The 21,616-nt window shown below is 35.2% G+C and overlaps 1 protein-coding gene across 1 annotated transcript in view; it reads left to right on the forward strand.

Annotated features, from left to right (window-relative positions):
- The first annotated feature begins 685 nt into the window (after nucleotides 1-685).
- Nucleotides 686-21,616, forward strand: part of LOC118453084 (centrosomal protein of 128 kDa-like) — a 25,580-nt gene continuing 4,649 nt past the window's right edge. The window contains exons 1-4 of the mRNA XM_035902025.1: nucleotides 686-705; nucleotides 15,066-15,143; nucleotides 17,057-17,170; nucleotides 20,836-20,944. Coding sequence (XP_035757918.1) covers nucleotides 691-705; nucleotides 15,066-15,143; nucleotides 17,057-17,170; nucleotides 20,836-20,944 — 316 coding nt within the window. The 5' untranslated portion in view covers nucleotides 686-690. The remainder of the gene's footprint in view (nucleotides 706-15,065; nucleotides 15,144-17,056; nucleotides 17,171-20,835; nucleotides 20,945-21,616) is intronic.

Consider the following 21,616-nt stretch of genomic DNA (forward strand, 5'->3'; position numbering starts at 1 on the left):
ATTAGCTTAATATTTTTCTTAAAGATACTTTTAAAAGGGAATGGAATGTTAAAATGTATACAGCAAATTTATAAATTCTGGGTTCTCTATATTTTGTGCTAGATTAAAACTGACACAACCTTATTTTATTTGCATTTTATTTTTGTCTGACGTTAGATTTGGACTAACATCATCTTGTTATTAAGAAAACATTCTTCAGAGCTATTTCTGGATAACAAAATAATGATATGGAATTTGCTTTTCACTTTTCTAAGGAAATGCCTAAAAGAAAACTAAACCAGATGCTAACATGACATGAACTCCAAAACATGCTAGTTGTACAGTCACAGATGATCAAAAAAAGAAAACAATCTTTGGGATACATAAGAGTAAAATCAACAATATTGAAAAATCTAATGGTACTACTTGAAAAAAAATTGTATCATGGAATAAATTTTTTCAAATAATTTCTCAACTTGTTTCTGTGGACTTCCTTTCTTTGGAACAAATTTCTAAGTGACATTATATGATAAATGGGTCAGAGGTCCAATTAAGTACAGCAGTTCCTAATCAGTGAGATTTTTACAAAATACCATATGTACGACCAGCAAAAAACCAGAATGAATCCTTTTGATCATTGTTCAACTTATGTTGCATTTATATTCTTTATTTTCTAATGGCATCTTGTACTTTATTTTTTAGGAACGTATTATGGCCTTAGAAGTGGTAAGTTTCTTAAATTAATTTCCAAAGCAATCACAATGACATTGCTGATAATTTTTATAAATTATGAAAAAAAATGCTATCTTTATGCATTTTAAAAAACAGGTTGCAATTCTGGGTTTTTAACTGTCATTTTACATTTAAAAGAAAATGTGATAATTTTACGCTGTACCTTTCTGTGTAGGTTTTTACTACATTATTTGAGCACCGGTTATATGAAATACGGTGTAATGTAGTTTTTCCTGTATAGTTCAACCCTCATCTCATCCCATCCCTGGGAAGAGAAATGTCACAGATTTGAGCCATACAAAGGATGTTATTTTTCTACTGCTAGCACTTCTAATGGTCGAGGTCTATGTGATAGATCTAATAATTTCAGTGACTGTTACGTGTGCTTTTTACATGTTTGCACTGGGAGGTGCAGACAGACTCAGTTCATATGCCCACATCAACACTGCAACTAAAAACATGAAGGAATACCATCCAATGATTAATTAATATGGTTTAATAAGATATTAAGTTGGAGGGGCAAAAGTCTTCATGCATGTACATGCAGCTGGATTATGGAGATGTTCCAGGCCAGTAAGTCTATCAGGTGGAATAGCTGGGATGGGCCTCGGCTTGCCCCAGCATTTCTGAACCATGCTTCTTTCTTCTTATGTAGGAATGCCCAATAAAACATGACACAATAGTATGTATCAGGCCCTGTGGGTTTTTTTCATTGGAAATCCAGAAAATTTCATCTGAAGAAACCAGTACTGAGACATTATTAAGGCTGCAAATATAAACTTTTAAAATTTGCTTGTGCAAATTATTGTTTTATCCTCCTTGATTGTCCGTGCATCTCTGCAAATAGCTTCTGATTTAAAATATATTCAATATGTTAAAAAAGCTTGCATTCACACATAAAAGGCTGTTTGTAAATCAGAGCGCAGTGTTAAATCACCTGCTTTGCGGGAGTAGGGACTGAATGCTCAAATTCAGTGTCCTGGCACTTCGCATAGTGGTGTGTGAGTGTAAAATGTTGCCAGGACATTAGTTCTGTTCAGGAGCATCTCTTATTCATGGTTTGCTTACATACAACCAGTCAGGCATATATCCACTGCCATCCATTTCTCACAAACCATGAGTTAAACTGCCTTGCAAATTCCTTATCCTTCTTGCTCCCAAGGCCATTTTGACACAGGCAGAGGGTAATTGCTCTCAAATAGCACAATGTCATGCAAATTCAAATTTGTGAGAATGTTTGTTTCTATATCTTCTGGAGCCTTTCTACTTTCTATACTTTTAATCTCTTCTACTTTAAGAGGGAAGATTTCTTAGTTGTTGTTCAGATAGAAGAGGAAGAGGCAGAGGATTATTGTCATCAGTAAAATACAGTTTTCTTTCATAATGCAAGTTGGGAGGTAACACCTGAATGCAGGTGCTGATATTGGAAGATATATGATGTTAAGCTCTGAGATTGCAGGCAGGAAAAGTGTGGTCATCACTAAGGCTGTTGAACGCTCCCAAAGCCACTCATTCTACTTTTGCCATGAAGTTCCTCTCTGATGTCAGGCAAATCAGTTAAACTAAATTTTTCACAGACTGTTAATTACTTTGTGTTCCTCATTTTCTGTGTATCTGACTGACTTTTGAGACCTGATTTTCAGAAATGCAAAGTTTTAGTAATAGCTAAATTCAGTGGGAGCTCCAGCTATATATATTGCTAAGTATACTGAAAAGTCGGATGTTGGATTGCTGATACTGAATACCTTAAAATACTTAGTATTTTTGACCTTTAAAGCTCTGCATCAGTTCTGAGGATGATAGTGCTCTCTCCCTCCTCCCCTCCGCCCCCCTTCACTGATCTTAAAAAGAAAATATACACAGAATAACACCTAGGTGGTCTGAAAGCATCAGGATGAGCTATGATAGAAAAGCCCTTGAGCAAAAGAATGAGTAAGGCTTGCCGTTTAAGGGATCCTTAAGAATCCATACATTTATAGTGTGTTTGTCTACATAGCTGTATATCTATGCAGCTTTTATAATGAGTACACAAGCTCTAAAAAAATGTATAGGAAAACATCAGTTCTCCAGAGCTGCTTTTAAACTGTGAGACCATGGGATAGCTGGGTTAGGAATCTCATCTGCATTTTCTTCTACGACATTCTTATTCTGCCTAATACTGGGAAGAAATTGCCCTGCACAGGAATAGATGAAGTTTAGTGCAGAACTGTCTGAGATTTACCACAAGTGTGAAGCCACTTTTAAAATTGTTTCTACTCTGTACATACCTTTTTAAGCAACATAAAAGACATGTACCTCTAACGGTAAATACATTTTTAAAATCTCTAGATTAAGATTTTAACCATAAAAAGCTCTGTTTTACACCATGACATGAAAACTGTGTACATGTATGTATTTTGAGGTACATTTGGCAGCCCACTCTCCTCCCTTTCTCTGCAATCTACTCATTTCTGCTTCCTGCATTTGGCAGTAAAATTGTTGTGGTAGCCATGTGATGAACTCAGCTACTTAGGCCAAAAAAATTGGGAAAGGAATGTGACAGGAACCTAGCAGATTCTTTTCAGAGCTCTGGGTGAGTAAACCTCCCAGGCCTAGCTTAATCTAACTCAGTGATTTTGTGACCTGCAGCTAACTAGGGGAGTCCCTTGCATCATCTCTGAGCCATGTGAGCTCCTTCTCCTCTCAGCAGGTTGTTTGAGCTGGAAGCACCATCTCCTACCCATGACTCAAGCTGTCCACTATACCCAAGAGTTTCTTGGATCTTCTTTTTCCTTAGCCAACTCACTTGGTTCCCAAGGAAAGTGCTGTATTGCTATCCTCCAGGACATGACACCTGATCTGGTCACTCTCTTAAGGAACTTGAGAACAAATAGTACCCGTCACATGAAGCTTTTGGATTTTTTGGCTCTTTCTCTTCAATCAGATCAGTTCTACAGCATGATTCAGCAGATAGGTACACCACTTCTTGCTCCAGCAGGGTGCACAGGACAGGAGCAAAAGCTGGAAGGTAAGAAGGGAGAACAGGGTTTCTTAGACAGACTCACTGGTGGATATAAAAGGAGCTGAAGAACCAAGGTGTATTCTGAATAATCCTTCAGCTCCTGAAAAGTGCCAGGGGAGTAACAAGTACAGACAAAACTGAGGTTTTGAGTACCTAGAGATTATGTGTTTTGTTTGGCTCTTTTTTGGTTTATACTGTTTAATAAAGTGAATTTAATTATTACATAGCTAATAACAAGTAATTTTCCTGATCACTGTAGCAATCAATTATGTAGTCTGATGTTTTGCCAGAATGAATACCATTTACCTTTAAATATGGTGATTTAGTTTATTTTTGAGTGTAGCTTAGTTCTTACATTCAGGGTTTTGCTCCATATTATTTATAGACAAAGGTGTATGACTTTCTTGGGGGAAAAAAAATCGTATTGTATTCTCAGATGTAGCTACAATGGGAAGTGTATCTAATTCTCATAAAGAGGTCAGGGTGCATTTTGTAGGTGCATGCTGCTACTATGACGTGCTTGTGACTTTAGTGAGTTTCTGTAAACTACATCATGTTCTTTGTGAGCATAACCTGCAAGTCAGGTTCCTTTGCCTTAGTAGTACTAGTCTGATACAAAAGCCTGGGAAATTTAATTTGAAATCAACCTCATTATGAAGCTATTCCAGTGAACATATGTATTCTATATCCTTTGATCAATTAGACAGCTTGTTGCTTTCAATGGAGAACCCCGAATACTTGGATCAGACTTTTCTGGACATGATTCAAATTTTTGATACAATATCATAAATCTAGGTTAACTCCAGTAATACTGTAAGTATTCTGCAAAATTGTAATTTAATATGAATTACCTTTTTAGTATGAACATTTATGTATTTTGTTATAACTCTTATTTTGTGTTCATGAAAGTAAGGTTTTGAAAACCTTAAAAAAAATTCTAGCTGCACACTCTCAACAGTGTAAAAGCTATTAGATTCTTCTATTGTAGTAGCAGGCTCAAATTTTTATAAGTTTTCTGATTTATCACCCATTTTAAAAGAAGAATCGGAAGGGTGACAATGCCCAATGCATTTCACAGAGAGATTATGCAACTGCCTGACACCATCCATTTTAGGATGCGCTCTCTCTGTGTCTCTCAATATGCCTTCCATCAATAAGTAAATCTTGCTGGTAGCTCTTGAGATTATTTCATGATTGTCATGCTCTGTAGGTATTTAAAAGATGGGTAGACAAGGTGCTTGGGGACATGGTTTAGTGGTGGACTTGGCAGTGTTAAGTTAACATGAGTGTTTAGGAAATCCTGAATCTAAGGGTTAATACTTTCTTCCCCCCTTGGTTTGCTTCTGTAGTGTCTTGCCAAAACTACCATTACATCAAAGGCCTTCTGGTCCTCCCAGAACACAGCCATTCTTTGATCTTACAAAAATGACCCAGAGAGGAGCAGCAGTCTGAGATCCTCTGTCCTTGCCTGCCTCGCCCTTTCCTTTCCTTTCCTTGGCAATCCAGTGTGTTGCTTCCCTTCACTGGGGGTGGAGGACTTTCCCAAGGTCCCCTGAGTCCTTCCTCTGCTCACTCCCACCAAGTAACTTCTGCTGCCTGACGGTGCTTGCAGTGAGCTGTTTCTTTTCTCCAGATGCTCGCCTTCCTCTTCCTCTCTTCCTTGTTGTTGTCTTCTTCACCTACATATCTATTGCTCTTATCCATCCTCTGCAGGCTACTATTTGGTGCTTTAATTTTCCTTTAGTTTTTTGCTAATCAGCCACCCACAGTTTTCTTCTGCCAATGTTTTGGGTGTTTTTTTGCTGTATAACACTTTATTTTGCTGTTAAGAGTATGATTTTTTTTTTAACAATTGCCTTTCTCTCCCATTCATACTTATTTCTCACTTTGTGGCTAATTCTGTAATTTAGAGTGGGAACCAAAAATGCTGAAATAAATAGATTTATAAGATCCTGAACAACTTTTCTAATTTATGGATTTCATTTAAGGCTATGTACTTGCACAAAGTCCACAAACTAAATATATATGCATATGTATATTTCTAATGCACCTCTCTAATCCCCCTTTCCTCAAAAGCTGATATATAGGATTATTTTTAAATTACTCTCTATTAAAAATATTCACTATTCAATATTTTGTAAAAATGAATTACTAAGTTAAGAAATAAAATATATTGTTACAAAAATATTTATACTTGCATTGAGACTGAATACTAAATTTGCAGGTAAGCATAATCAAGAATATCTTATTCTGTATTTGTTACACAAAGAGGAAGAATATTAAATAATTACAGAATAAGTAAAATATTATTTTTTTTCAATATTGTGGAGATGTTCCACATGTTGGAAATATTGAACAATTTTGTCAGATTTTAATAAACCAAAATCCTCTTTCCATTAGAGAAAGTAAAAATCTCAGGATAAGTCTTTATTACAAAAGACTGTAATTCTTTAGATATCTTAAGTTATTTCTCTTAGTTTAACTAAAAGTAGTAATATACAGTGATCTTCACTTTCGGTTTTTTGAACACAGTATGTGTACGTATGTAAATATAATTTTAAAGAGAAATCCTATGTGTTCCATCCACAGGATTCCCTTTAGAAATGTTGGCCTTTCATCTGTGGAATGTGTATCTATGAGTTCTTCCACAGAATATAGGATGCTTATAACTTGTTAAGTAAGACAGATATGCTATATGTGATATAGCATGCCTGTTTTGCTTGTTTTATATATCACAAAAGTTAAAATTTTATTTGTCAACAGACTATTGACTAAAGAGTTTCTAATGTGTTCCTAGGCCCTTCATTTTAGATTTAAATGTTTTATATTTGATCAAATTATAACCTTAGGAACACAGACATCAGTTACACTTATTAATGCTACCATAGATTTTTTTTTTTTCCTCTCATTGTTGTGAATCTTTTGATTGAAATGGGGAAATCTATAAGCCAAACTCCTAATTTTTTGTTTCCTATGATGACACTGAGTGGCTGTGAAGCTTGGTTAAGTCACTTCTCTTTTTATTTCAATTTTTCTCAGCTGTAAAACTGAACAATATTTCTTCTTTCCTATGAAGGCAGTGTTAATTGAATTTTTTTAATGCTTTCTGGAAGGCTTGACGAAATACTGTTAGCATACAAAACATTAACGTAAATTACATGTAAAGATTTTTAGCCTTCAGAGTTACAGTGAGTTGAAGATAGCATTCATGAATGAATGACAAGTCTTTATACCTTCTAAGAATGTGTGCCCACTAACATTGCTTTACTTTGCATACTCGGCCTCTTGTGTTATATTTCTTTTAATTTCCAGTAATTCCAGTAATTATGTCTTGATCAAAATCTTCGTAAATGGTAAAGAATAGATTCTTAAAAACTAGTCATCTGGATCCCCAGTAGTACTCAGAGCACTAGCTGATGATTCAGAGATCTGGCTTGCCAGAAGACCACACTGTCTTCTCCACATTTCCAGCTGCTAGTATGCATCAAACAACTAAAAATTCATGAAATACTTTCCTAATATTTTTCCATGTAAACAATTCCTGTAGTTACCACTGGGATGTTATGTGCTCATGAATGAGAGAAGAGATGGTCCATGTCATTGCAAACAGGAAAGGAAGCATCCATGAAGCTCTCTTAATTAAAATATGGTCCAGCCCATGCAAAAACATCTGGAGTCTAAATTAAAAGTTCAGTTAGTTTGACATTGGCAATGCTTTGTTAACAAAGTTCTTCTGTTTTTCATTAGTATAAGTAATTTGGCTTAAAAAAACCCCAACTTACTAGTTAAGACTTACATGAAACAATGTAGTACAGAAAAAAAAGCCAACTGAATTTCCATGTTGTGTAATTTAATAAATTTATGTGTGTTGCCTATCTTTGTAAAGGTAAATGGTTTTCTTGATGTGTTGGAAAGCATCAAAACAATGTTATAATTGGAGTAATGGTATACGTGGAATATGAAGACACACAATACTTTTTGTTTGTTTTCCCTTAAAGTTTCCTCTATACATATGTTGTACTATGTCACAAAATGTCCCAGCTGTCATGGAATTGGCCTGGCATATGAAGGCCAACAGAGAACCTCAGGCCTCTTAAGTAGAACCACACCTTGTGTAATAGAAGAGCATATGATTGACAAGTCTAGTGCTGGAGATAGAAGCTGACAGTGCATAGTTTTACAGATGTCAACAGGGAAAGCAAAGGATACCTTTATACATTCTGGGTGCATCTTATTCTTCCTACTCAAGTATTCAACATGCTAAGGCCATTAAAAAATAAGTCATTGTAGGTCACCTTTAACATCACATCTTTCATCTGAATTGTGAGTAACTGCCTGCTGACATGTAGTGCAGTCAGTTAAAATTACAGTTGCATTTAATCTTTTTATGGGTATTCTTTGGGGATTAGCTAACTGGTACTTAAGTCAGCTCTAATTTTCAAAAATATCTGTGCTATACAGATAGCCATTTGTTTTTACCTACCTCAGAAAAGAAAGGAGTGCTGTACTTGAAAGTCAATGAAGTTTGGTTTCTGGTTTATGTTTATGTGTTTTCAATATATCGACTATAAAGGCAAACTTTAGGAAGACTATATACAAACCTGCTTTGATTTATTTGCATTTAGCATTGCAGCTTTGAGACTAAAAATAAAATGTGTATCTGATTTTGATTTAGATCTGTCCCTTGAGACAGCGTGAAGCTGTCTATCACCAAGAATACATCAATATAGGAGGATTAACTGTTCACATGCAGTTTAAACATCAAAGTGCTTTATGAAGTCATGGAAAATGAGTAATTTGTTTTATCATTCTCTGTGAAAACACAAAACACCCCTTTTCAAAGTAAATAATCGTTATTTTAAAAGCAGACAGATTAATAGCACTCAGTCAATGGAAGAGGCTGCTGTTAAGTAAAATTCCGTTAATACTGCTTCAGTCAGTACAATTGGTGTTCCTTCCTCTTATCGGTACCATCAGTCCGCTGTATCAGTACCTTCTGTTCCCTGTTAAACAATGAGCACAGATGTGATTGCTCTCTTTAGGATTATTTCTATGCATTATGGCATACAGCTTTCGGATTTCTGGGAAAAAAGTTAACAGTACTTAATTGCCCTTTATGTCAGGTGCTTCTAACATCCTTTTTCGCATTTTATCTGTGTGGCTAAATCCATCCCTTTTAATAGAATAGAGTGCAGTCATTAATGATACAAGCATGGCATTTGATCTGCGTTGAGGAGGTTGCTGTGCATTTCATTAAATTACCAGACCTGTTCTGTGGGCCAGCTAAAAGCTCTTTCATCATCTTTCCCTTCCATTCTTCAATGTATTCTTTTGTTGCTGCCTTCTTTATTGAATTTCCCCTAACAAACTTGGCTTTTTTCTTTTTCTGTTTTTATTTGCACATTGCTACCGTTCTTTTCATTGGTTTTATGAAAAAGGCACACATTTCCGTCCCTGAAAATGTTAGCGTGTGAGTTATCCTATTCAAATCACTTCACAAACTGCTCAGAAGACTGTGAGAATTTTAGAATATAAAAGAAACAGTTCTGGTTAAGACCAAAGGTCAGTCTAGCCCAGCTATAGACATCGCAACAATGGCCAAAATAAAATGCTTAGGGCAGAGTGTATGAACAGGACTGACGTATATTTTGTTTCCCACTCATTCATTCTGATTCCAGGCATTCAAAGCTCAGAGACTTCCAGACTTAGATGTAGTTTCTACAAATTTGGAACTCTTCCACGGTCTTTCTCATTCATGAACTTGCCCAGTTTTCTGCTTAAACCCATATAAAATTTTCTGTCTTTACATGACTGCAAATCGGTCATTTCTCTCCTCAGGCATTTGTCTTCCTGGCTGAAGACTCCTGTTTGTTTCAGGTCATTGTATTTAATAATTTCTTACATGGAAGCAGCGCTCTATGGTTTTGATCATTCTTGTTGCTTCTCTCTGACCTTTCCCTGTTTCTGTTCTGAAACGGCGGTCCACAGCTGCACTTAGTAGTCAAGATCAAGCACACTGTGCATTCATACTCGGCAATAATTATGTTCTCTGGCTTTTTTTTTTCCCTTTCCTGATTATATCCAGTGTTGATTTTGCTTTTCTAATTGATACTGACCTCTGAGTTACTAAGTTCTTGGAAATACGTATCATTACCCCATAGTCTACTTCCCAAGCAGTAATGCTTAGTTTAGAGCCCATCATTTTGTGTGTGAAGTTAGATTAAAATTTTAGGAATATAAAAAACCTTTTAGAAATCCAAGTAACCTATATCATCCTTTATCCACATGATTCGGAATGAAACAAAAAAAACAAGGACTGAGTATGCATATAACCCAAAGGCTGGTCTTCTGCTTTCAAGATTACATTTAATAATGTAACTAATGAGCACTAGCTGAGGCACAGCTAGTTTTTGTTTTTTTTTTCTTTTCCCCCCACAAAAATACATAAATAGAGGGCATTACATTTAATGTGTTCTGTGTCTCAGGCAACTTTATTTCAACTCTGTGTGACATCTCAAATGTGTATTTTTCCGCAGTTCATAAGTAAAATACTTTAGCAAAATGTGTTAAGTAATATATACCATAAGCTACAATATTTATGGCTTAATTTGATGCTGGACCAAGAAGAGAGATTGAGTGTTACAATTTTGGGGTTATTTTCTGTGAGGAAGGATTTTATTTCTGAAGGTGTAGGGGAGTTGTTGGTGTTCAAAGCAAAAAAAAAAACACCTTTGTGGATATATGTCCACACATTTGTGATACTAGGATGACTGCTGAACATTAGGATTCAAGATTTTGTTTCATGTATAGTTAAGTTTGGATTGCTTAGGGTGTGCTGTGTCTCATACATTTCCCAGCCATAGAAACACAGATGCAGACCAGTACCAGGGGCTACTCTGGGAAGAAGCAGCAAACATTGCATCTCATCATAATTTAATGGAGTGGAAAATCAATGCTTTGATGAACATAAGACCATTATAAATGAAACATGAATGAATACTGCTTTACTGTGTTGTAAGTGAAATGGTTGATTCTTATAAGAAGGAAACATTAGAGATTGATAGATAACACTAGGCAATTTTACTTTCAAGTGGAGATGTATAGTAGCGTTTGGGAAAAAAAGTTATTTTATAGCTATAAAAACATTTCTACTCTATAATTTGTGGGGAAAAAAACCCTTAAAACAATATGTAGGCCTCCTGTCTAATTTAATCCTGAAAATATGAAGAATCCATTTTACACATGCATTATTAGTATATAACTGCATGTTCTGTAACTCTTTCTGGTAGAGAACTGGATATGTTACAGAAAAAGTAATTTTTTTTCCCCTTTTAAAATCGTCTTAGGTGAATTTTGCAAGTAAAAAAATCCTGATTGCAAATTAAATTACACATTAAAATACAAGACTTCTTATGAAGATAATACAATAAATTTTAGTTTTGGTCCAAAGACAGCTAGCTAAGTGTGAAATCTACTTAACTTTTCTTGTGTAGCCGGTGAGAAAGAAGGAAGTACTGTTTTCTTGTTAGAAGAGCAAACCTTTATTAATTCTGAATTTGAGTTTTGCAAAACTGATTTCTCCTACTTCATTCACTGGAAGTCTGCACAAGCATGCACCTTTCTGTCCTTCCAGGCTTTCTCCAGCATTTGCCATGGTCAGTTGTCAACATTGCAATTAAGGACTTTTTCGTACTGGGTGTCCTCAGTGCTGCCCATTTCAGGAAGTGATTTACCTCTCTTCCAGGCATAACTCATGTATTTAGTCTTGTATCATTCCTGTATGTTTTTTAAAATCTAACAAAATGGATGTGTTAAAAGAAAAGCAAAAATACTCATCTTAGAATCATAGAATATTTTGGGTTGGAAGGGACCCCTAGAGGTCATCTAGTCCAACCCCCCTGCAGTGAGCAGGGACACCGCTAACTAGATCAGGTTGCTCAGAGCCCCGTCCAACCTGGCCTTGAATGCTTCCAGGGATGGGGCCTCCACCACCTCTCTGGACAACCCGTTCCAGTGTTTCACCACCCTCATTGTAAAGAATTTCTTCCTTATATCTAGTCTAAACCTACCCTGGTTTAGTTTAAAACCATTACCCCTTGTCTTGTCACAGCTGGCCCTACTAAAAAGATTGTCCCCACCTTTCCTATAGGCCCCCTTTAGGCTGAACAAGCCCAACTCTCTCAGCCTATCCTCATAGGAGAGGTGCTCCAGCCCTCGGATCATTTTTGTGGTTCATACCTAAATTATCTCCACCTTATTTTCCCTGTCTCATTTCTATTTTCTTCTTGCTAAATGACTAAATAATCTTCGTTTTACTCTGTTGCACTTCTGACAGTTCTTCCTGTACTTCTTGAAATCCAGAACATCCTTAATTGCTGGTCAATCCTTTTACCCCATTTTGTAGGCTTCTTTCTCTTCCTATTGTTCTTGAAGCAACAATTAATCCAACCCTCTTGTAAAATACTTTCCCCTTACCTGTCATAGTGGAGTTATTGTTCTAGCACCTTTGACTGCAATGTATTCTGTTCTCTTCTGTGCTGTGTGAAGAGTAGAAATTATCCTGGAAAAAAGGGCCAGATTTTGGAATTCTGGAATATATTTCTCCTATGGCATCTTTCATTTCTACTGCAGAATGTAACAGTGGGATAAGAAAGACCTTTTTTAGCTAAGCATACAAACTCAGTGTAAAAGCTTATTCGTAGAAGGTGGGAGATACCTCATTAGTCTCAGAAGGAAAAAGAACCCAAATATCTGGAAAACTGCTTTAACCATGTGTTGGTTTTGTAGAAATAGGTCCTAATATTGTCAGCATATTAACTGCCAGTACAAATTTTTCCTAGTTACAGAAAATTAGATAAATACTTTTACATACATAATATTTTTGAGTACATATAGTGACAGGAACAGAAAAACCAGTCGTATGTCCACGACCTAATTTAGTTTATTGGACCTGAATATTGATTACAAGTTCAGCCCTGTGAGATGCAAATTAATCCCATTGTTTATGAGACTTGACCTTCATTCGTTATGGAAAGCATATTTCTTGCAGTGTTAAAAACTGAATATTTGGAACTGCTACAAAAAAAGCAGACAAGACGACAGACATCATTGCTTCTGAATTGATGGTGTGTCTGCACTTAGGTTACTCTGTTCAGTTCTGGTTCTCCACTCCTCTCTCCCCCTCTCTATCTTAAAAACCACAGAACTAGAGAGGCTACACAAGACATGAGTGATCAAAGGCCTGAAACTTCTTCCACATGAGGAACAACTAAGTATACTAGGACTCTTCAGCCTGAAAAAGATATGAATGGAAAAGATTGCAAGAGGTCTGTAAAATGAGAAGTTGCATGGAGAAGGTGAATAGAGATGGGTTGTAGACTCTCTTATATTTTGAGTGGGAGAGCATGTAATTAAGCTAGCAAGTGGTTGGTTCAAAGCAAAACACTGGCTTTTCATATATCATGTTATTGTAATTTGCAATATTACTTACAAATGGCTTGTTCATTGTGCAGGTAACTGCTTGTCTATATAATTAATAGCAGTGCGTAGGAAAAAAGATCTGTGGTCACTAGACAGTCATGGTAGCAGTAGAAGTAGTAATTTTAATAATACTGTTATTAATGTATGATAATATATAAATATATACTATTTGTATGCTCTTGTACAATATATATGGCATATAACGCATATGATACATATTAATATATAAATAAAAATTCAGTAATATATATTACTAAATTATTAATGCATCTATTACATGGATATACAATATACAGTAAATATATGATATATAATATCCATTCTATTTGTAATGTGATTAAGATTAGTAATAAAATATTATTATGATGATATTGATGTTGTTACCTAAGCTGCCTCCTCACATGCGTTTTCATTTCATTCCTATTTCTCCCATTTCAGCTTTATAATAAACATTTATGTGATTGATTTTTAGCTAGAGAAATATACTAACAAGCTATGCTTTTAAAGAATCACATTCTTCTCTAAGGAATTAGCTTACATGGATATACACTTTTTTTTATAACAATGAAGCCTGTAGACAGTTCCTTCAGTATTAATCATTGGTAAAAATAATTGTTATTGTTTGCTAATACTACTGATGTTTCATAGTTTGTTATACCCAGCATAGTACACTATTACAGCCTTGACTCATTGGGTTCCTTTTGAAGGTTGTCAGGGAGCTTTATGTGATACACAGCTTTCTGGAGTAGACTGCACTTGTGCTGAGAGGTTCCCACTGATTTTTCTTATCCTGGTGTGATTGAAAGTTTTAGTCTCTTCAGGTCTTAAGTCTGGGATCTAAATGGGATGTTTTTCGTGTCGGTCAGATTGAGACTTTCCAAGACTAGCAACAGGGCTTTTGTAGTTAAGGGCAAGTTAACTCTGTTTCCACAGACTTTTGCTTGCATAATGATATTTGACTTAAGGATTGTTATTTGTTGTACAGATTTTTGCTTTAAAGTGCCAGGGCAGTAATATGGCTAATGAAGCCCATTATTGGTAAATTGCATACCAGGTTAACAAAACCTCGTCCAAAGAAGTGTGATTTATAGAATTGTGGGGGAAATACCAACTGTTATTCAGAAAGTACAAACAATATTGTTGCTACTTGCTCTTCAGCGAATAATAGAAAGGCAGCCTTTGAGAAGCTCCGGAGGCATCTGGCTTATGGGCCATGACTTCTCTTCATGCATGACCAACCAACTTCACCTGTGCAAAAAACCCAGAATGTGATACTAATTTTTTTCAGTTCTTTGCATCTTGCTATAGATCAGATTTTTTTGTCACGGGTGTGGATGTGAAATCTTGTTGTTGAGTCCAACCCTAACTCTCCCTAGAGTGGCAATTCATCTTTCAGCAGTGCATACCATATGTCTAAACCAAAAATATGAAATTTGATTGTTCTATATTTAGCTAAGTGCTAACTGCACATATTTTGTATTTGCAAAAAACCAAAGGACGCTTTTACTATATATTTAACTACAAAGATATAAACATTGTGAGTATAGATTTATATTTTTTTAAAAGTACTTTACTCCCTGAAGTGCAATAAAAGAAAATTTCATTCTAAAAGCTACATAAACTCCAAAATTGTAAATAAGTATTGTTCTGCTCAATAAACGGGTATCTATTCCTGGAGATTCAAATTAGGGAAACTGCTGTGTTTTATTTTGTCCTTTTTTCCTTAACAGCCTGTTTACTGTTGACCTGTTTAATTTACAGGCACATACATACCTATAAACCTGTTTCTATAGATGTAATAGGTTTTTAATGTTTGAGATGGCTGAAAGAGCTGCTTAATTTTTTATGTTTTATTTTGTGTTCTGTTCTTTAGAGTACTCGGGTAGCTTTAGACCATCTGGAGTCTGTTCCTGAGAAACTGAACCTGTTAGAAGATTACAAAGATATTGGAGTGAGAAAGCTTTCATTTGACTCTTTCAGTAGTTCTAAAATATCTTGGTTAATTAATGTCCTCTCCATGTTTATAGATAAATTGGTTAATAAGATTTTTAAAATAACATATGTGCATATTATGTAGATGAAACATACAGAAGTTTATTTTCATGTTTATACAGATGGTTTTTTTGAGGTTCCTAGTTAGTCCTAATTAGTAACACTGCTGAGGCGCTCTATAATATAAGCAAATGTTGATAACTGGGCATAATAATAGGTCAGGTCCTAAGTACTGGTTCAGAATATTTGTATTGAGTGGTGAATTTTGATACTACTTGTTAAAAAATGAGAATTTTGTAATGAAATAAATTATGCCAGTTATTTCAATATTTAAAGTAATGAGTGTAAATAGGTGAGCTTTACGGCTTGTTTGTTTGTTTGTTTTGACATAATACCAATAATTGTCACTTATTTTCCCAGTATCTAGGTGTGTTTCTTTGGACACAGTGGGACATATTGACAGTAGTGGTGGAGTACTGTCCAGAGTGAGAGGCCTCAAATTAGATCTTTGGTTGCTAAGTGGCCAAACCACTATATTATTATTATTACTTTCTATACATGAAGTTGGTGGTTTACTAAAAAATAATTTGGAACCTTATTGCACATTATAATTTGAAATCAGTATTAAATCACATAATAAATGCACAATGATCTGCATTTTATTGGCTGTATAGAATTTCTAATCCTGAGGTAGTCATAAACATTTCAAAACGTACTTGTTTGGAACATTGTTTTAAGTGTTCTTACATGAGGTCATGTGTTAATAATTGTGACTATTTTATTGCTGTCATTATCAACAGAGTTAGGAACACAAATGCTGATTGAAATGTTTGGGGTTGTTTTAAGAAAAATGATGTTGAGATGTATAGTTTTAATTTCACATTCCAGGTATCCCCAGAACTTTCTGCTCTGGCAGAGGTTGATATTTGCCTTCTGTTTCTCATGGTTCCACACTGCTAAAGGAAGAATTCTGCTCTCAGCTAGGCAAAGCAGAAACTTGAATGCGGGGTTTATACAATCTCCTTCGTACTTGCACTCTCTTGCTTAACATTACGGCAAAATGACATTGTCATTTTCTGGTTTGCTGTATTTATCACTTAGCCAGCATTTCTGAGATTGGAACCCAAATTCTTTGGTTTATGTTGAGCTCTGTCCTTCTCCCTGACACAGTTTTTTAAAGACTGTTTTCTTAAGATGAGTCCCTACCAACAACTGTGTGTTGTTTAATAAATAATTTATTATTCAGAAGAGCTAAGCTTTATACCTTAGCTGCGAGGATGATGTCAGTTTGGAGTTTCATTAATTCTTCTATTTGAAAAAAATACATTTGATTTTTTTTTTGTATGATAGCATATTTTACTCTCAAGTGGTATGCATGAATGAATTATTTCAAAGCCATTCGTTACTTTCGACTGCTAGCAAGTTCTTCCCTCAATGTTTTCTTAGAAAGGGAGAAGGAAAGAGAAGGTAAATCTTTGATAATGCCTCATAAGTTGTCTGGCAGTTGTATACAATCAGGTGAATCATTTGCTGGTTCAGTGAGAAGTGTTACGTTTTCTTATTTGAAAATACTCTTTAGTCCATAGAACACTTTTTTCAAGTGCTTGCTTCTACAGTATTGTAATTAATTTTTCACCATTATAGAATTTCTTTATTAGAAGGTATGATATTACTGAATTTTGGAAAGAGATACAAGAAATCATTCTTGGATATCAAAGGATAAAGCTGTTTACATTTTAACCTGTTTTCATTTTAACATTACTTTTCTGTACAGAACATTATGCTTTTGTATGGCCCCTGTATTTCAGTCTCTGAAAGTTAGAACTGCTTTTCACATTATGAAATCATTTAGATCTTTCAATGCATTTCTAGGATTCCCATTGCCGAAGGGAGATGATTGAGGAAAGATATACAAAGTATAAAGAAATAGTGAGTTCTCTACAGCAACAGCTGGAAGATTCAAAACAGAGAGTCCAACAATTTAAGGTGTGTGTGTACTCCATTTTTGTTTCCCAATTACTTTCAATCAGCAACGTAAGTTTATTTGATGTATATTAACACCTAGTACGAACACAGACTAAAATCACACACAAACGTTTCTGGTTTATGTAGCTGCTATGTCTGATGTAAAATTTGATGACAGAAGTGTTGTCTTCATTGTAAAGTGCCACAGATACCTTCCAAAAGTCTTTAACATTTCAGAGAGAAGTGTCTTACTGTGTCTTGCTACTGTGAAGTGTTTACCTGCTTTGTCAAATTGCTGTCTACAACAATTTTTTTGATTGGTTTGTTCAATTTTCCCTTGTCCCTTCATGTAAAAGATAAATATAGAAACCAGTTTCCTCCATTAAAAGGATGATTAATTTGTAGATCATGTATAGTGATTTTTCAGTAGCTGATCTTTGCATTCTTTACGAAGATACCGTATGATGTCTCATACATAAACAAAATCCAGGCAAACAGAGGGGATGTGATTTGTTAAAGGTCACTCAGCCGACTGATAGAAGGGCTAAGCATAATTTCCTAACTCCCTGCAATACAAATCCAGTGCTTTTGTTTAGAAACATTGCCTGCAATGAGTTCACCTTTCCAATTGTTAACATGCTTGCTTTCTTCATATTAGCTTGTTCATTGTCATATCACTTCTCACTGTGTGTCATTGTGATAACAGCTTACTTCGGCAGAACTACAGTTTCTTATGGATGGTGGTTGAAATAACTGATCAGAACTGAAGAATCATGCTAGTATTTCTGCTACTCATCACAATCAAATCTAAATTCTTTGGCAATGAATCTTACTAGTGTCTAAGCAGTTGAGCTCAAAATCTAGGATCACACACCACGTATCAAAAAACTTCAAGTTCTTTGCGTTCTCCACCTCCTCCATAGTGGTCTTCCTTCTGTAAAATGAGGACATACTTGCCATAGGTCTCTTAAAAAGTGGAAAAGGTAAATTAAATACAGCGTATTTTAGCTTAGTAAGTTACTGTTGTAAGAAGAAGGTATTAAGCTACTTGAAAAAGCCGTCTTTCTCTTCTGTAACAAAGAACTGAAAGGAAGAAGCAGGGCAGATTGACTTTGTTGCTAACGATAATCTTAATTTTCTTGAATTTCTCTTGCCTTCACACAAGAGTTACTGATTCAGTAATCACTGAAATTTGGAAAACATTGAAAAGCTAAGTGGAATGCAATCAGCTGACGGTAGAGTATAATATTGCACTAAGCTGACTGAATTTACTGAGCTCACATGATTTGAACTCTATATTCAGAATCCAGTATAAATCTGATTCCAAAACAATATTTCCTCTTTCTTTATACAACAGAGAGCATTTAATGGCTCCCATTTAGTCAGGCCTAATTAGGTTTTTGCATGACATACAGTACTCTTTGCTGTCACGGCTGTTACAAGTAGAACAGAATGTTCAAAAACAAGTAACAGACGGGTGCTAATCTGATTTCAGTGATCAGGCTAGCATAGTCTAAAAAACCCCTTTTTAATGCTTGCCTTTCTTATCCTTGCTTGGAACTAACTCAAATGCATTGTTGTTTAATTTTTTTTTTATTTTACTGCTTGTCATTTGGGAGTCTCTAAAATTGATTGGTGGAAGATTGTAGGCTTTGAAGACATCAAAGTTCATTCTTTCTGCTAGTTTTGATTCATGCTCTGTACACAATGTAGTGCTTCTGTAGACATATTTGGTAGGTGATAATAAAACGCATGTTTTAAAAAAAGGGAGTTCTTGTAAAATTTTTACATTGACCATTTTAGATAAAATTACTTGTGGAATTAATCTTTCTCCTCTGTTATGATCATCTTTCTAGCCTTTCTTGTAATATACTTCTTTCAGCTTGCTTGCCAACATTAATCTCAGACAGGCATTATCTAATCCTGTGTCCTAGCCTCTTTTCATTTTAAGGAGCAAAAATGAAACCAAAGTTGAATGCTCCCCTAAAAGCAGTTATTTTTCTTCCTTCCTTATGATTTAATTTGTCCCCGCTCAGTCTTCTGACTCCTCTGTAGTCTTGGCAGATGGCTGTAAAATACCTGTTGCTTAGAAGCCCAGGAAAATCATAATTGCTATCTGCATGTGTTAAAATGTAAGATTTTCAGTAATAAAGGAGGCCAGAAGCTGGCAGAATATCATCAAGTACAACAATGGTGATTTTTCAACTAAGGAAGGGTGGAGTGATAGTCGAGAAAGAAGGAAATGGGGAAAAAGAAGGTAAATACAATGTACAAAAATAAAATAGTAGAGAATATGAACTGAAGCAAAATCAAAAGAGAAAGCTAGAGAAAAACTAAACATAAAAGTTATGATGGATAGATGCAAATATTTTAGGGCAGTTTCCCTGCCACGAACAACTGACCATCTAGTCAAACACAGCATACAGATGTAACTGTAAATGAAGCACATGAGAAAAGGCACATTCTGTAAATTAAAATTTCTCTAAAGAGAAAGCTATTTTGTATGTCAGGTGCTGGTAGAAGCACCTTGCTTGTTTAAAAGCTCTGTTCTAAGATAGCATTTCTGGAAGCAGAATGAAAAGACAAAAACTTTTTCTATTCTTTAAAAGTTGTTATTGTGCTATGTACATTTTAGGTATTAAGTCTCTCATCAGCACATAAGGGGATTAATATGTATAATTCCCATTAGTCCTAATAGGAGTAAATCCCCCTTCAGTGATGGGACAAAAACTCATTGTATCTCTAAATTAATGTTGAATTTCATTTTGTTTTCTGTTTAGTTTTCAAATCTTAGTATCAGCATGAATGATAAATTGCAAGATGCTTTAACAAAATTCCCTCAGGCTGTTTGTGATAAGAATTCAGTAGCAAAACTGAGTGTTATGAACTGATGCATTTGTGCATTATCTCTTCTCATTTCAAGAAAATGAGTAATTTGGATACCACGCCAAGCTTTTAATCTTCTTTTGGAAGGTATTGCAACTGGGGACTACTTGCTGCTGTGTTAATAAAGATTTACAGAGATTTTTGTGTAAATGGCCTTTTTAAAATGATCTTTTTTTTTTAGCTTATAGACCAAATGATTTTACTCACCAAAAAGCTATGCTGTACGGGTTTAGCCATAAATAGTAACATTGTACTACAGATTTTATTTAATGGTTTAACAAAAAAGTGGAAAAGCAACTTCAGGTATTTTGATATGAAAAATCAATGAAGTTTGAGTTTCCCTGCCATCAAGGAAAATGGATTTCATTTTTATTAGCACTTACTTGTGGGACTTCAGTGAATTAATGTGGACCGTTCATTGATGAGGAATTCATCATTCACTGATGTCTGCCCTGCTGCTATGCTTTGTCCTGAACTGTGGATGTGATGTAAACAGGAAAGAGAGCATTTTTACAGCTTAGTGTAGTGACAAAAACTTCCAGTGCTCCCAATGCTTTTCTCAAGGCAAAGCAGTTTTTTGCAGAGACTTTGTAATGACAAAATGGGCATTAAATTAATGGGTATGCAAATTAATTTAAACCTAACTGCAATACTGAGAATTCTGAGAATTCAGATGAGTATTCTCCAACATGTGTGAAATCACAGCATGTATCTGTATATGGCCTGCTGTATGGTTTTTGTTAAAGTTTACAGCTGCTTGATATTAACAGATAAAAATTGTTTTTATTTGGCTGCCATAGGACGTGAAAATGGATGCTGAAACTTCTGATACAGAAGTGGCTGCTCCCTCTTCTAGTTGGCGAACTCAGAACAGCTTTTTGTCCAGCTCACTGCTCTCAGATTCAGGTTGTAAGTATTGTTTCACAGAAAAAAAATCTGCAAGTAATGTATTTATCTCTTTTAAAGCTGTTTTACTTGAGAGAGTAAAACACTCTACTTTTTGACAAAAAAACATAAAATGCTAGAACCATCTTAAGAGTCCTCCTGTGTCTTAGCTTTAGATACTGAATGGATGCCTTTGCCTAGAAAGTCCTTCCTTACATCCCAACTGGTAGTTGTTTGGATTTTTTTTTTTTTACTGGGATGTACAATAAATTTTCTCTGTCACCCAAAGCTATGCCAGAAAAAAGGACTGCACTTAGATTCCAAATCTGTGCATGAAGAATCATACCTGTGTAAGCTGTGTATCTCTTCAGGGACCAGAGAGACATCCTCAGCCAAGGATTCTTTCCCAGATCTTTCATTTGTACCAGTTAGTCTCATATTTGTGTAGCAGTTTAACAGTGAAAACTGAATTCACTAATTCTGCTTCTACTTCAATAGTTGTTTTTAACTATTCCTTCTATCCCCTAGTGCATATACAACTTATGGTCATACAAGGTCACAGGGTCGCTGATACAGCTAGGAATTGCCCAGTAAGATAGGACGTATTAGATCTTTATCTGGTACAGGCACACCTTTACGTGAGTGTAAAAACTAACTTAAAAAAAAGTTTTTTAAGGTTTTTTTTGAGCCTTTCAG

Source organism: Egretta garzetta, unplaced genomic scaffold (genome assembly GCF_000687185.1).
Source record: "Egretta garzetta isolate BGI_Z169 unplaced genomic scaffold, ASM68718v1 scaffold79, whole genome shotgun sequence".
NCBI lineage: Eukaryota > Metazoa > Chordata > Aves > Pelecaniformes > Ardeidae > Egretta > Egretta garzetta.